At 41.9% G+C, this 16,137-nt stretch overlaps 2 protein-coding genes across 2 annotated transcripts; both read left to right on the forward strand.

Annotated features, from left to right (window-relative positions):
- Positions 1 to 1,737: 1,737 nt before the first annotated feature.
- LOC131252855 (laccase-17-like) lies at positions 1,738 to 4,959 on the forward strand. The gene is made up of 6 exons (XM_058253603.1): positions 1,738 to 1,871; positions 1,959 to 2,110; positions 2,615 to 2,859; positions 2,944 to 3,072; positions 3,338 to 4,303; positions 4,825 to 4,959. Exons 1-6 carry the CDS (start codon positions 1,749 to 1,751, stop codon positions 4,953 to 4,955), a joined length of 1,746 nt encoding a protein of 581 aa, XP_058109586.1. The 5' UTR covers positions 1,738 to 1,748; the 3' UTR covers positions 4,956 to 4,959.
- A 7,252-nt stretch (positions 4,960 to 12,211) lies between these two features.
- On the forward strand, positions 12,212 to 15,546 carry LOC131252854 (laccase-17-like). Its single transcript, XM_058253602.1, has 6 exons — positions 12,212 to 12,359; positions 12,445 to 12,596; positions 13,058 to 13,302; positions 13,387 to 13,515; positions 13,809 to 14,783; positions 15,308 to 15,546. Exons 1-6 carry the CDS (start codon positions 12,237 to 12,239, stop codon positions 15,436 to 15,438), a joined length of 1,755 nt encoding a protein of 584 aa, XP_058109585.1. The 5' UTR covers positions 12,212 to 12,236; the 3' UTR covers positions 15,439 to 15,546.
- The last annotated feature ends 591 nt before the right edge of the window (positions 15,547 to 16,137 follow it).

The raw sequence follows: 16,137 nt of genomic DNA on the forward strand, positions 1-16,137 counted from the left end.
GAGGAATCCCGTCTGATAATTGCCATATGTTTTTCCGTGACCATCAAGATTAACGGTTAGAGTTGGAGAAAGAAGAATGATAACACTAACATCTAGTTAAACGTATGTAACAATTCCTCGTTATGTATCATACAATGATGGGCCCCAAAACTTATATGTACCGTTTAGGATCAAGTGGAATCAACGTTTAATATAATCCAAACAGCTACTACGGTGGGCCTCACCTCATAAGGTTGGCAGATGCACCAAAAGTAATCTAGATTGGAAGATCCTAGCCATAAAATATTTGGCCTTCTTGTCGAACGTGTATTTGCATCATCAATTATCAATCTGTCGGCAGCTGCAAAAGATATTAAATTCTCCCGGGTATTTTCAATACATGGACCATCTACTGTGTAGCCCATAATAGCAACGGTTTGGATTACTGAATGATGGGCCTAACACAATGTTGTGCAAATAGAAGAAGGATTCAGTGAAAGAGAACACATGATAAAATATCTTATTGCACCAAAGGCATCATGGTCCAATCAGTATCTTATAACCATATTTATCTTTGGTCAACCCTCCAAGGTGGGGCCTACCCAATGTATGAAATTCAGCGTAAGCCACCATAGCCCGTCTTTTTGGTGCATGCACCCTTTTAATATTCTTTTCCTTTTAATATTCTTTTGGCAGCCTTATGCTATCCTAGATATGTAATAATGCCAAAAGCAGAAGAGAGGGCGTGGGCTTTAAAAATGCAGCGTATTATCTCCCCCTTCCTTACATATGGGAAAAGGGCAGTTACTTGATACTCCGGCGGATCATGATGCTTGATACGCAGGAACTGAGAAACGGAACTGGAGGCCTCTATTATCTCAAGTTAAACGGAGTAGTTTGTGGTGCTAACTGTAGATAAGTAATAGCCCCAAAATCTTATTGTTGGGACAATTCTAACCACTGATTGGTGGATAGTTGTTTGATGAAATAGGACCGTTGGATAATTTTTCAATTTTAGCCGTTCAATAAATGTCAATCCTATAGTAGAAAATTAAATAATCAAATGAAATGGGGTACATCTAAATAGGGACCGATAAGTTGAACAGTTTAATTTGATTTCCTTTTTGGTCACATATGCAATTTCCAAGTAATTTGAAAATGGCCGGGCATCATCTCTCTGCCGGAGTATCAACTTTCTTCTCGGTGGAAAAAGGTCAAATAAAATAACTTCACTTGGTCAACACTCTACAGTTAAAGTCGACCAGCACATGGACCATCCGTCAATGGCTTGGGTACACAACGAGCTTTTGAATCTGAAATGTGGGGCCCCATAGTTCAATAATCCAGGCTGTTGGTAAGTTGTGTCCTACAGTCGATAAACTCTTCTTCAAAGTTACTCTAGATAGGAAAAGGTTAATAATTTCATCTGTGGTCTGCAATAGACGGTTCAGATGAGAAAAATACAACAACCGTCGACTTAGAAAGGTCCAAACATCGGCGGCTGAGATCTTCAGATCTTGGTGATTTTTGGAGCATTACTCATCCATTATGGGACTCAACAAACCAATGGATTCGATTACTAGCAATAGACCCCATTTGTCAGAATTGAAAACCCATCTATATTGTGTGGGACACCTATCATATAATTCATGACCATGAAAATGAATTCCATAATCTCATCACTAATCAACCAAACATTCTCTATATAAACATCTAGACTCGACCAGTATAGCAACACCAAACTCTTAAGAGAAAAGAGAAAGAGAGAGATGGCTCTTCTTCAAGCATCAGGTCCCATGGCTGCATTGCTTCTTGTATTGAGTACCATGTTCCTCTTCCCTGAGCTCGGACATGCCGATCATGCAGGCATTACCAGGCACTACAAGTTCGACGTATGTCCTACCCCGTTACCCGCCATGCATGTTGAGCAAATTGCATTTACTATGTTCATCTGATGTTTTTGAATTGTTTGTTGGCAGATTCTGTTGCGAAATGTGACGCGGCTATGCCACACGAAGAGTATCGTGACTGTCAATGGCCAGTTTCCAGGGCCGAAGATCGTAGCGAGAGAAGGTGATAGGGTCGTTGTTAAGGTGGTTAACCATGTTCAGAACAATATCACCCTGCATTGGTATGGAACCATCTTACAACTTTAATATCTGTTTTCTTATGGGAAATGATACGATCAGATGCCCAACTAATGATGTGGGGGCCACGTTTGTTAGAAACCCTTCTGGTATCAGTGACATAGGTCCCACCTTTGTTAGTCACCTTCTTATGTTGGGCCCACCTACATGCCAACCTCCCTTGAGATTATCCCATGGATGTGCATCGACCATTCTCTTATAATTCATGAGAATAGAAGCCATTGATGAGGTGTAACAATGCAAGGGGAATGATACAATGGACTAGTCTCTAATCCAGACCATTCATATACCTTGTCACACCACACATTAGAAATAGCCTGTAAATCGACGTGGGTCCCACCATGTTATGACCAACATGATCTACCACAAGTAAGGAAAAACACATAACTCCATAACCATAAGGAGATTACGATTAGAATATATACTTGTGTATTAACCCAAAATGCATTTGATTTGGATTGTTTGATATATGGTGGATTTGAGAACAGGCATGGAGTTCGACAACTCAGGAGTGGATGGGCAGATGGACCTGCATACGTGACCCAGTGCCCCATTCAAACTGGCCAAACCTACGTCTACAACTTCACCATTATTGGCCAAAGGGGTACCCTCTTTTGGCATGCACACATCTCATGGATGAGATCGACCCTCTACGGTCCCATCGTGATCCTCCCCAAGCGCGGCATCCCTTACCCATTCATCAAACCATACAAGGAAGTCCCGATCATCTTCGGTAATCAAAAGAAAGATCATAAGATTATACAGCCTAAATACAATAAATCAAGATAATTAAAACGAACTTGAATCTGAATTGCAGGCGAGTGGTTTAATGCAGACACTGAGGCCATCATTACACAGGCTCTACAGACTGGAGCCGGCCCAAACGTCTCGGAGGCATACACTATCAATGGCCTCCCTGGTCCCTTGTACAACTGCTCCGCGAGAGGTAATTCTACTTATATTGCGGTCCATTTACAGTTCTAGCCCACCCCGATCTCATGGTAGACATAAATGGGTTCGATCTTGGCTCAGTGTGGTCAATTTGAACACAGACCATTTATATAACTAGGCCTAATTGATGCCTGTGCTTGTCTCAAGAGGAACACATGCACTAAGCCCAATGGGACTACGGTTCAGACCATCTCGACCCACTTGGAACATGTATCCATCGTATCTCTCACTATTCTTTGGGGTTGCATGGTGTGGGTCAGATACATTCAAGTTGAGTGTGGACCCTGGGAAGACTTATCTCCTCCGTCTGATCAACGCTGCACTCAATGATGAGCTCTTCTTCAGCATCGCCAACCACTCCCTCACCATCGTTGATGTCGACGCCATCTATGTTAAGCCGTTTGAGACCGACATACTCCTCATCACACCAGGCCAAACCACAAACGTCCTCCTAAAGACCAAACCACATTACCCAAATGCCACATTCTTCATGTCGGCCCGACCCTATGCGACAGGCAATGGCACATTCGACAACTCCACAACCGTCGGATTACTTGAATACCAAAGACCCAATTCATCAAACACTGTTGGCATGAACAAACTCCCACTCTTCAGGCCATCCCTTCCACCTCTGAATGACACTTCCTTCGCCACTAACTACACCAATAGACTGCGTAGCCTCGCCAATGCACAATTCCCCGCCAATGTCCCTCAGACCATTGATAGGCGGTTCTTCTTCACGGTCGGCCTTGGGACCCATCCATGCCCCAAGAACCAAACATGCCAAGGGCCCAACGGCAACAAGTTCGCCGCATCTGTCAACAACGTCTCGTTTGTCCTGCCGACCACAGCCCTCCTCCAGGCCCACTTCTTCGGGCAATCCAATGGCATCTACAATGCTAACTTCCCAAATAACCCTCTAATCCCATTTAATTACACGGGTACCCCTCCGAACAACACGATGGTCAGAAATGGCACTAAGGTGGTGGTGCTTCCATTCAATGCGAGCATTGAGCTGGTGATGCAGGACACTAGCATTCTTGGAGCGGAGAGTCACCCTCTCCATCTCCATGGTTTCAATTTCTTCGTTGTTGGGCAAGGCTTCGGAAACTACAACCCCAACAAGGATCCGTCCAACTTCAATCTCGTCGACCCCGTCGAGAGGAATACCGTCGGAGTTCCATCAGGTGGTTGGGTCGCCATCCGCTTCCAAGCAGACAATCCAGGTCAGTAATCTATCTAAAATGCACAAGGAAATGGTAGGCGGGAATCCTGACATCCAATTTTAAAATTGGTTTTTGGAAATTCTCATTTTGAAATGCTTGCTGGATTCCCGCCAAACGTCCTTTAAATGGTGGGGGAGAAGGTTATCCCTGTATGGATTGAGTTTGTATTCTCATGAGTCATGGGTTATTGTATATCTCATCAATAACAGTGTCCAGATGCGGTGCAGCCCATTTCTAGTTGATCCAAACCGTCAATCTGACGGTCCCATCGTGGATACGGAATGCGTAGAAAACTTTTGGGATGGTTAGTATTTATGAAAGTGGACTATTTTTTAGGAATTTCCACCATGCATGGTGGGGCCCACGAGTTGGACGGTTCTGATCATCTAGCAGGGGGTTCCACTTGAACCAAATGGACGCATCATGGCACTCTTCACGTTCAGATACATTCTTTCAGTTAAGGATAATCTAATTTCACGTAATTTAATGCTGACGCGGCATGATGGATGACGTGGTAACAGGTGTATGGTTCATGCACTGCCACCTGGAAGTCCACACCAGCTGGGGCCTGAAGATGGCGTGGGTAGTCTTAGACGGGAAGCTGCCCAATCAGAAGCTGCCACCTCCACCTTCCGATCTTCCCAAGTGTTGACCTTGGACGTTTTGGGGGGACTCATTTGGTTTTAGAGTGTTCTATTTTCATGAAACGATGGAGTAGTTTTGTATTATCAGAATTGAGTTTGTAAGGGTGGCATCAATAAGATCAACGGTTTCGATTTCATCATCAGTTTATACCATGCGATCTTTCTACATTGTGGCATTTTATAGCCGTTTAAAAATGAGTTGGTGATTCATTATCTTTGGATGCACGGAATTCTAGCGCACTGTATTGAACGTGTGGAACGTGTGAATGATAATCCGAACCGTTTATCCTGTGGCCTCCACTATTGATAGTCTAGTACTAGCAAAAAAAAAAATAGCCTCCATCAAAGCATCCAAACCATCTAATAAATGAGCCGTTTCTACTTGTGGACATACAGAATGAACGGTTCGAATTTTGTCCCTGTATGCCATGTGGGAAGCTAGGAAACCGCAGGATAGTATGGTGATAGTTTAACACCGTTTTGAAATTACAGGCCAACCATGGAACTCGCACCTAGTCGCACACTAATCTCATTTTTCCAAATCTGTCCTAGTAACTTTGCCATCACCCTTCAGATGATCCTATCCATCCAAAATGGTGGCCATCAAACGGATGGCTAACCATATTACGATCAACAGTGGATATTCAATGGGCGAGGTCAGACCAATAAGACTATCTGAACGGCGTGAATTTTGGGCTATAATCCATCAATAATGGGACTCGCGAGTGGTTTTGAATGGTCCGAATTGCAGGACATGGTCCATCAGTACAGTGATACGAGTACCCCACCAACATTTAAATGGTGACCAAGCACCAACTCTTGCATATTTGAAGGCTACAAAGCATGCGTGAATGGAGGGCCCATTTTCTGTACTGACATCATACGTGGCAATGTGGCAAGCGTGGGAGGCATCCGAGCCACTGATCAAGTGGCCTGAATAGTCCACTTCCTGAAGAGAGCAACGTACACACAAAGTTTTCCATTGGTGTAAAATAAATACCAAACCTAATTCCCGAGCAAAAAGAAAATCTCCAACATAAATTGTTAATTCATGGAATCAATTCGACGGTCATGATTTTATGACTAAGATCATGAAGCTCATGCATGTGCAGAGATATCAATCAGGGAATCATGAACTAGAAAGGAGATAGCAACATACTTTGAGTCATATGTTAGTCTAGTAATGCAATGCATGGAGATTGGATCAAATTAACTTGATGATGAACGGTTCTGATAGTGGCGCAGGGAAGAACCTGATGACGTTGATCACTCTCTACGGATAACTACTCCAGATTTGAGAAGCTCTTTGGACTTCTCACAGAGCAACCTTGAATCTACCAGGGATAAAAGCAAAAATAATTCCTAATAAAGTTTGAAATAACTTGATTATAAAAATTGAAATTACAACTCATTAAATAAGGAACTCAAACTTACACCAAGTTTGTCTCAAATATTCTAAAAATGTGACTTACAATAAATAGTAAACTTACTTTTTGTAGATAATAAAATCATACCGTTTTGTGATTAAATCCTTACAAATCCAATAATCCATGCCTAACAACTCCAAGCAAAAACTCTCCTCACTACACTTGATCAAGTACATTGGAGCAGCATCAATAGATAATAAAATTGACCCCAGGATGGGCGTGATGAGGTCAAGCACTGTCTTAATCAAGGAGTAATTACTTTGAATCCGCGGAGCTTCTCTAGACTCCTCACAGTGATTCCTCGAATCCACAAAGAAAGATAAAAAAATAAATAAATAATAGTTATAGTTTACAATCTCTTGAATAGTGATATGAACCTTAAGAAGAAGTTTCAGAATCAGACTACAACTCAAACTCTCTAAAATTGTGACTTACTATAAATAGTAATGGCAGTCATGATTTCCACTGGACCTTTTGTTTTTCAGCCAAAAATAGTGTCCTAAATTTGCATAACCATCTTGTTCTCTTAAATTTTCTAAGCCTTTTTCACGTTATACACAACTCTTAAAGCTCAAAGAATCAAAAGTTATGATCGAGCTAAAACTTATTAGTAGTAGTAAAAATAGAGATAAAATGAATTTTCGACCATCGATTTGATGGAATCTTACAAATTTGGCATGGGCAACCCGCTATAGCAGGGTTGGTTGGATAAAGTACCTCTCCTACCCAAAATCGTATATGGTACGTTGAATAAATTATTCTAGTTTGTGAGATATGCATGTTTTAAGGTTCTAACGGTCCAAATCACTTCTGCCTCCGATCGAGCCTTCTTTGGTCCATCTTGACGCCATGAAATTGTCCGCGACCCACTCTACATAAAAAAATAAGGTAAAATAGACTTAAATGATTTGTTCATGTGCAATGCAAATAAGGAACCACACAAGCTATGAGTGACTCTTTTTTTTCTTTTACTGACACACACTCTTACACTCACACCCACACGCGCGAGACATGAGCATTTGAACCCATGACCTCAATTTTGAAATTAACTGAATCTAGCCATGGGTAGGGAACCACAAGCTAGGAATGAGTTGATATAAGCTAAAGGATTGATTTTTACCTAAGGGTTTAGCTGTTATTTTACTTTCTCGCAATAGGCGGATCTTTTCCCCTTTTTGATGTTAGGTCAGCCCCAATATCCCTCTGTAAAATTTTTCCCTTTCAATGAAAAAATCATTTCGAGGAAAAAAAAAAAAAAGCTAAAGAATCTAAAAGAACATGGGAAGGCTAAAAAGGACCAAGATGGATGTAAGTAGTTATTGGGAGGGATATGGTACACATCCGGTGCATCATATCATTGTGTAAAGCTCGTGGATTGGATGTTACAAACCTTGAACATATACTTCCAATGGACTCCACTGTCAATCCACCATTCAGCACCATGGATCACACGATTGATGTGGGTTTTTTTTGTTTTTCATAGAAAGTACAAGGCATGATAAACCATCCACGTTTACAATTCCTGGAATGTGAACCATAATATGGTAATAAACACGGAGTGTTTTGCTAGGATACACCTAGTGATCACTTTGCTATTTTTTCATCGTCCTGTAGTTGTTGAATAAGGGATCATGTTGCAATGATCAAAACCATTAATATGATGGGCCTCACCTTGGATGGACTATACTCAAAATTATATAAAAGATTTGAACATCCTATTAATGCCCCATTGAACAACGGTTAAAATCGAAAACAGTTCATAGTTGATGAAAGAGTTTGAATATCCGAAACTATAACTATTGTTTTCTTGGGTACCCCATCCAAGGTGAGGCCATTATATCAATGGTTTGGATCATGAAAAAATGACCCCAGATCCAAAAGATAATTACAACCGGCCTATTTAATTTGGATGGTTTACTTTGGATGGACCAATTGTTATTAGCCACTCATCAAGGAACTGACCAAAAAATTTCAGATTCTAACTGCGATGCATAGAGAAACTTGTGTGCTATGTGCTTGCACAAAATATTCGCCCCAGTTGAGATGAGGATTGCACTGCTTAGGATGATCCTTGAACGTGGATGAAATGGACAGTTGGAAGGAGTGGCCAATATTGGTACGAATTCCATGCGCATGTGGGGCCCTCCAGGTGACTAGCCCATCTTGATTTATGGCTTATGGCACATCAATAGTACTTGGGCCCATGAGATAAACGTCCAAAATGTCAAGAAGACATTCCACACTTGGTACGTCCTAAGAAAACAGGAAGAGTTTTTATACATGATATAGAGTGTTTGGTTGACAACTCTGGTGTGGCTGTGGAAGTTGAGTTCAGATGCATGATGAATGAATAATACTGGAACTCATTTTAGTATATGGGTTTTGTGGATACAGTAGTTTTGGCATACCGGTGATATTTATGTTAACCGCTATCAGAATATGATGAACGGTTAGGGTTTTATATCTTCATACACGGGTTTATTAACTGAAAACCATAATATTAGAGAACTAGATAGCATCTTGAATAATGTGATTCCAAAGCACTTGAGAAACAAGTGCTTGATTTAATAGCATTGATTGTCACTCTTGGCTCACATGTTTCCTATTTCTCTCCTTAGAGGTGTGTGTGTGTGCGAGCAGCGAGAAGCTTCACACGTTTTTAAACACATGGAGAAAGTCCTGAAGTCCTCTATTTTTAGGTTTTTCACTCTCCTCTCTTATTATAGATATTAAATCCTAATAAGATTTATTTTTTCCTTTTAAATTAGTTTTAAATTAAATTTTTTTAAATGATTGGATTTTACAATTTAGATTCAACTTAAATCCTATAACGACTCACTTTTTTCATTAGATTAGTCTTTAATTAATTTTTTATGGTAATTGAATTGGACAACTTAAGAGTTCATATTTTATAAAGATATAAAAAACGCCTACACATACATCATGCACATGCGCCTGTGCTTATGTATGTATATGTGGTCGACCAAACTTGTAAATATTCAAATAAATCGGGCCATGTAATAGAGAGAGAGAGAGAGAGAGAGAGAGAGAGAGAGAGAGTTCCCACAGGTAATATTTTATCATTTTTCATGTTCTTCCATTTCACAACAGCCATTACTGTTACTTAGCCGTGATACCTGTAGGAATTTAAAAGAGCCCACATTCAAATAAATAAATAAATAATGTAGGTATGTACATGCATGGATATATGTGCATGCTAATGTATTGCAAGGGGAAGTAGGTGCAGGGCCGGGAAAGAGTAGCCTGTAAGGAGAGCAGTTGGTTCAACCTAATGGTGCAAATCCTGTCATCCTCGCGACCGTATGAATACCAAACATGTATGCTTGCACGTCCCAATTCCTTATCTTTTATTTTTATCCTAAGCAGAATATGTTGTGCATTTACCATAGCTTAGTAGACATTGGCAATACATCCAACATAAAAGCGAAATGGCATACGCACAAATCAACCCCATCCAAATCATTGGCCCACTGTGGACAGAAAGCTCCATTGATCCAATGGTCCCGATCACCTGAAATCCTCCAATGGATCCAAATTCAACTGGTTAGGTTAAATGGTAGAGATCGTCAGCTCTTTGCGATTTTTGGTCCATTCTCCCATCCACATTGGGGTTTACAATCCGAACGGTCTAGATTAATGTATGTATGCTAGATGTATGGTGGATGAGTATGTGGCAAAAGCACACGGATTCTGGACCCAATATTTTTGTCACGTGTAGTTAGCTATGGAAACTTCATTAGGGTGGTTAGGGAAAGACAAGAAGATAGTTTGCTTGAAGGGAAGTGATGGGGGGCCTGTTGGTAGGAGCCTTGAGTTGGGCGGGAAGTCATTTCTCATGTTTGGACCATATCTTATCGTGGAAAACCAAAAACCACCTGTAATTACAGGCCCATGAAAGCTTGTCAATGTCTTTCTACAGTGAAAATCGACCTAATAGCAATTGACATGATACTCACAGGCCGGCTTAGTCTACACCACCTGCTTTACACACTACGTGAAACACCTGTGCTATTCAGGGCCCACCATGTTTTTATATGTGAAATCTACTCATCTATCAGGTGATAACTCTTGTGTTCATTGTGATAAAGCCAGTGTTGTAGAGGAATCCCGTCTGATAATTGTCATATGTTTGCCGTGACCATCAAGATAAATGGTTAGAATTGAAGGAAAGGGAATGATAACACTAACATCTAGCTAAACGTATGTAACAATTCCTCATTATGTATCATACAATGGTGGGACCCAAAACTTGTATGTACCTTTTAGGTTCAATTTGTACAAGTTGGATCAAGTAGAATCAACGTTTAATTATCCAAACCGCTACTATGGTGGGCCTCACCTCACAGAGGATGGCAGATGCACTAAAAGTAATCTAGATTGGAAGATCCTAGCTGTAAAATATTTGGCCTTCTTTGTGGAACTTGTATTTGCTTCGTCAATTATCAATCTGTCGGCAGCTGCAAAAGAGTTTAAATTCTGCAGGGAATTTTAAATACAAGGGCCATCCACTGTGTGGCCCATAATATCAACGGTTTGGATCACTGAATGATGGGCCTAACGCATTGTACAAATAGAAGAAGGAACCAATGGAAGAGAACGCATGATAAAATATCTTATTGCACCAATGGCATCTAGGTCCAATCAATATCTTATAACCATATTTATTTTTGGTCAATCATCCAAGTTGGGGCCCACCCAATGTATGAAATTCAGCGTACAAAACCTGGGAAGCTACCATAGCCCCTCTTTTTGGTGCATGTACCCTTTTTTATATTCTTTTGGCAGCTACCATAGCCCCTCTATTCTTTTGGCACGCTTTAAAAATGCAGCGTATTATCTCCTCTTCCTTACGTATGGGAAAAGCGAGGTTACCTGATACTCCGGCAGATGATGATGTTTGATACGCAGGCACTCAGATACAGAATTGAAGGACTCTATTAAACGGAGTAGTTTGTGGTACCAACTGTAGATAAGTAATAGCCCCAAAATCAGATTTTTGGACTATCCTAACCACTGATTCATGGATAGTTGTTTGATGAAATAGGACCGTTGGATAATTTTTCAATTTTAGCCGTCCAATAAATGTCCTCCAATCCTATAGTAGAAAATTAAATAATCAAATGAAATGGGGGTACATCTAAATAGGGACGGATAAGTTGAACAGTTTAATTTGATTTCCTTTTTGGTCCCATATGCAATTTCTAAGTTATTTGAAAATGGCCGAGCATCATCTCTCTGCCAGAGTATCAACTTTCTTATCGGTTATAAAAAAAAAAAAAGTCCCTTGGTCAATACTCTACAGTTAAGGTCGACCAGCACATAGATCATCCGTTAATGGCTTGGGTACACACGAGCTTTTGAATCTGACATGTGGGGCCCCATAGTTCGATAATCCAGGCTGTTGGTAAGTTGTATCCAACAGTGGATAATCTCTTCCTCAAAGTTACTGTAGATAGGAAAATCTTAATTATTTTCATCTGTGGTCAAGAATAGGCTGTTCAAATGAGAAAATTACAACAACCGTCGAGTGAGAATGGTCAAAATATTGGTGGCTGATATCTTCCGATCTTGGTGATTTTTGGAACATTACTCATCCATTGTGGGACACAACAGACCAATAGATTGGATTACTGGCAATAGACCCCATTTGTCAGAACTGAAAACCCATTAATATTGTGGGGGACAACTATCATATAATTCATGACCATGAAGATGAATTCCATAATCTTATCACCTAATCAGCCAAACATTCTCTATATAAACATCCAGACTCCACCAGTAGCAACACCAAACTCTTTAGAGAGAAGAGAGAGAGAGAGAGAGAGAGAGAGAGAGAGATAGATGGCTCTTCTTCAAGCTTCAGCTCCCATGGCTGCATTGCTTCTAGCATTGAGTACAATGTTCCTCTTCCCAGAGCTCGCACATACCAAGGATGCAGGCATTACCAGGCACTACAAGTTCGATGTATGTCCTTGCCTGTTATCCGCCATGTCGACCTAATTGTATTTACCATTTTCCTCTTTAATATTTTTCAACTGTTTGTTGGCAGATTCGGTTGCAAAACGTGACGCGGCTGTGCCACGCGAAGAGCATCGTGACCGTCAATGGTCAGTTTCCAGGGCCGAAGATCGTAGCCAGAGAAGGTGACAGGGTCGTTGTTAAGGTGGTTAACCATGTTCAGAACAATATCACCCTCCATTGGTATGGAACCATCTTACAACTTTAATATATATGTTTTCTTATGTGGAATGATATGATCAGATGCCCAACCAATGATGTGGGGCCCACCTTTTGTTAGAAACTTTCTGTGGGGCCCACCTACATGACAACCTCCCTCAAGTGTATCCCATGGATGCATGGACCATTCTCTTAATTCATGAGAATATATGGAAGCCATTAATGCGGTGTAATAATGCAAGGGGAATAATACAATGGACTAGTCTCTAAACCAGACCATTCATCTACTTTGTCACACCAGGCATTAGAAATAGCCTTTAAATCGATGTGGGTCCCACCATGTTATGACCAACACGATCTACCACAAGTAGGATAAACACATAATTCTGTAAGCATAAGGAGATTACATTTAGAATATATACTTGTGTATTAACCCAAAATGCATTTGATTCGGATTGTTTGATGGATGGTGGATTTGAGAACAGGCATGGAATTCGACAGCTCAGGAGTGGATGGGCAGATGGGCCTGCATACGTGACCCAGTGCCCCATCCAAATTGGCCAAACCTACGTCTACAACTTTACGATTATCGGCCAAAGGGGGACCCTCTTTTGGCACGCGCACATCTCATGGCTGCGATCAACCCTCTACGGTCCCATCGTGATCCTCCCCAAGCACGGCGTCCCTTACCCATTCATCAAACCATACAAGGAAGTCCCGATCATCTTCGGTAATCACAAGAAAGATCATATGTTTATACAGTCTAAATACGATAAATCAAGCTAATTAAATTGAACTTGAATCTGGTTCGTAGGCGAGTGGTTTAATGCAGACACTGAGGCCATCATCACACAGGCTCTACAAACAGGAGGCGGCCCAAATGTCTCCGATGCATACACTATCAACGGCCTCCCTGGTCCCTTGTACAACTGCTCAGCAACAGGTAGTTCTACTTCCTTTGCAGTAATTTGGAATGTGAGGTAGAGGCCGGGCCCAGGAAATTAGAATCGTGGCCCATTTACAATTCAAGCCCAACCACTTCTCATGCTAGCATAAATGGGTCTCAATCTAAAGCGTAGTCAATTTGTGACTACCCCATTTATCCATCTAGGCCTAATTGATGCCTGGGCTAGGCCTAATGGGCCCATTGAAATAACGTCCGAGACCATCCCGACCCACTTGGAACTTGTATCCATCGTATCTCACTTTTCTTTGGGGTTGCATGGTGTGGCTCAGATACATTCAAGCTGAGTGTTGAGCCTGGGAAGACTTATCTCCTGCGTCTGATCAACGCTGCACTCAACGATGAGCTCTTCTTCAGCATTGCCAACCACACTCTCACCATCGTCGACGTCGACGCAGTCTATGTTAAGCCGTTTGAGACCGACATCCTCCTTATCACACCGGGCCAAACCACAAACGTCCTCCTAAAGACCAAGCCACATTACCCAAATGCCACTTTCTTCATGTCAGCCCGACCCTATGCAACAGGCCTTGGCACGTTCGACAACTCCACGACCGTCGGATTACTTGAATACCAAAGACCCAATTCATCTCATCCATCAAATGCTGTTGGCATGAAGAAACTCCCACTCTTCAGGCCGTCCCTTCCACCTCTGAATGACACTTCCTTCGCCACTAACTACACCAATAGACTGCGTAGCCTCGCCAATGCACAATTCCCAGCCAACGTTCCTCAGACTGTCGATAAGCAGTTCTTCTTCACAGTCGGCCTTGGGACCGAGCCATGCCCCAAGAACCAAACCTGCCAAGGGCCCAACGGCACCAAGTTCGCCGCATCTGTCAACAACATCTCGTTTGTCCAGCCGACCACAGCCCTCCTCCAGTCCCACTTCTTCGGACAATCCAACGGCGTCTACAATGCCAACTTCCCAAATAACCCTCTATTCCCATTTAATTACACGGGTACCCCTCCAAACAACACGATGGTGAGCAATGGCACTAAGGTGGTGGTGCTTCCATTCAATGCGAGCATTGAGCTAGTGATGCAGGACACTAGCATTCTCGGAGCGGAGAGTCACCCTCTCCATCTCCATGGTTTCAATTTCTTCGTTGTAGGGCAAGGCTTCGGAAACTACAACCCCAACAAGGATCCGTCCAACTTCAATCTCATCGACCCTATCGAGAGGAACACCGTCGGAGTTCCGTCAGGTGGTTGGGTCGCCATCCGCTTCCAAGCAGACAATCCAGGTCAGTAATCTATCTAAAATGCACAAGGAAATGGTAGCCGGGAATCCTGACGTGCAATTTTAAATTTGGCGCATCAACTCTCGGTCATCCAGTGTATTGAGTTCGTATTCTCCCTAGTCATGGGTTATTGTATCTCAGCAATAACAGTGTCCGTTGATTCATGCAAGTGGAGCCAGGTTTACTTGATCCAAACCATCCACTCTGATGGTCCCATCTTGGATATAGATATATATAGAATATCGAAATTTAGAAGATTCTGACCCTTTGATCAGTGACCCACAAACAGACAGTTGATTAAAAATACAGCTAAGGTCCAGAAAGAAGGCCAGATTTTGGATGATAGAAATTTCCAACATGCATGGTGGGCCCGGGAGTTTGATGGTTCTGATCTTCTATCCGAGGGCTCCACTTCAACCAAATGGACGCATCATGGCATTCTTCACGTTCAGATACATTCTTATATATAAGGATAATCTAACACGTAATTTTATGCTGACATGGCATGATGGATGACATGGCAATAGGTGTATGGTTCATGCACTGCCACCTGGAAGCCCACACCAGCTGGGGCCTGAAGATGGCGTGGGTCGTCTTGGACGGGAAGCTGCCCAATCAGAAGCTGCCGCCTCCACCTTCCGATCTTCCCAAGTGTTAAGCTTGGACGGCTGTGACAGTCTCATTTCGTTTTGGAATGTGCCACTTTCTTCGATTTTCATTTTTATTTCTATTTTGCATTTTTTTTTTTTTCGGCCTCCATGAAAAGATGGACTAGTTTGTATTATCAAGATCGAGTTTGTACGGGTGGCATCAATAAGATCAACGGTTTCGATTTCATCGTCAGCTTACCATCTTCCTACATTTTGGCATTGTATAGCCCTTTAAAATGAATTGGTGATCCATGGCCTGTGGAGCACGAAATTCTAGTGCGCTGAATTGTATGTGTGGAACGTGTGCATGATAATCTGAACCGTTTATTCTGTGAGCTCCACTATTTATAGTCCACTAACAAAAATTAACCTCGATCAGACCGTTCTAACCATATAATAAATTATCCGTTTCTACTTGTGGACATACAGGATGAACGGTTTGAATCTTGTCAGTGTATGCCATGTGGGGGCTAGCAAATCCATGGTGATAGTTCAACACCATTTTGAAATTGCAGGTGACCCATGGAATGTGCACCTAGTCGCACACTAATCTAGTTTTCCAAATCTGTCCCAATGAGGATGGAACTTTAGCATCACCCTTCAGATGATCCTATCCATCCAAAATGATTGCCATCAAATGGATGGCTAAAGATATTACGTTCAACAGTCGACATTCAACCGAGTTATCTGACGTAAAATATATGATT

The sequence above is a fragment of the Magnolia sinica genome, chromosome 8 (genome assembly GCF_029962835.1).
Source record: "Magnolia sinica isolate HGM2019 chromosome 8, MsV1, whole genome shotgun sequence".
Lineage (NCBI taxonomy): Eukaryota > Viridiplantae > Streptophyta > Magnoliopsida > Magnoliales > Magnoliaceae > Magnolia > Magnolia sinica.

What these genes read in the sequence shown, in the direction of transcription:
- LOC131252855 (XM_058253603.1), top strand. Translation starts at nt 1,749, where the DNA reads ATGGCTCTTCTTCAAGCATCAGGTCCCATGGCTGCATTGCTTCTTGTA. An exon ending in AACAATATCACCCTGCATTG is followed by an intron (nt 2,111 to 2,614) that starts GTATGGAACCAT and finishes ATTTGAGAACAG; the next exon opens with GCATGGAGTTCGACAACTCA. An exon ending in GGAAGTCCCGATCATCTTCG is followed by an intron (nt 2,860 to 2,943) that starts GTAATCAAAAGA and finishes TCTGAATTGCAG; the next exon opens with GCGAGTGGTTTAATGCAGAC.
- LOC131252854 (XM_058253602.1), top strand. Translation starts at nt 12,237, where the DNA reads ATGGCTCTTCTTCAAGCTTCAGCTCCCATGGCTGCATTGCTTCTAGCA. An exon ending in CCAGGCACTACAAGTTCGAT is followed by an intron (nt 12,360 to 12,444) that starts GTATGTCCTTGC and finishes GTTTGTTGGCAG; the next exon opens with ATTCGGTTGCAAAACGTGAC. An exon ending in GTACAACTGCTCAGCAACAG is followed by an intron (nt 13,516 to 13,808) that starts GTAGTTCTACTT and finishes GGTGTGGCTCAG; the next exon opens with ATACATTCAAGCTGAGTGTT.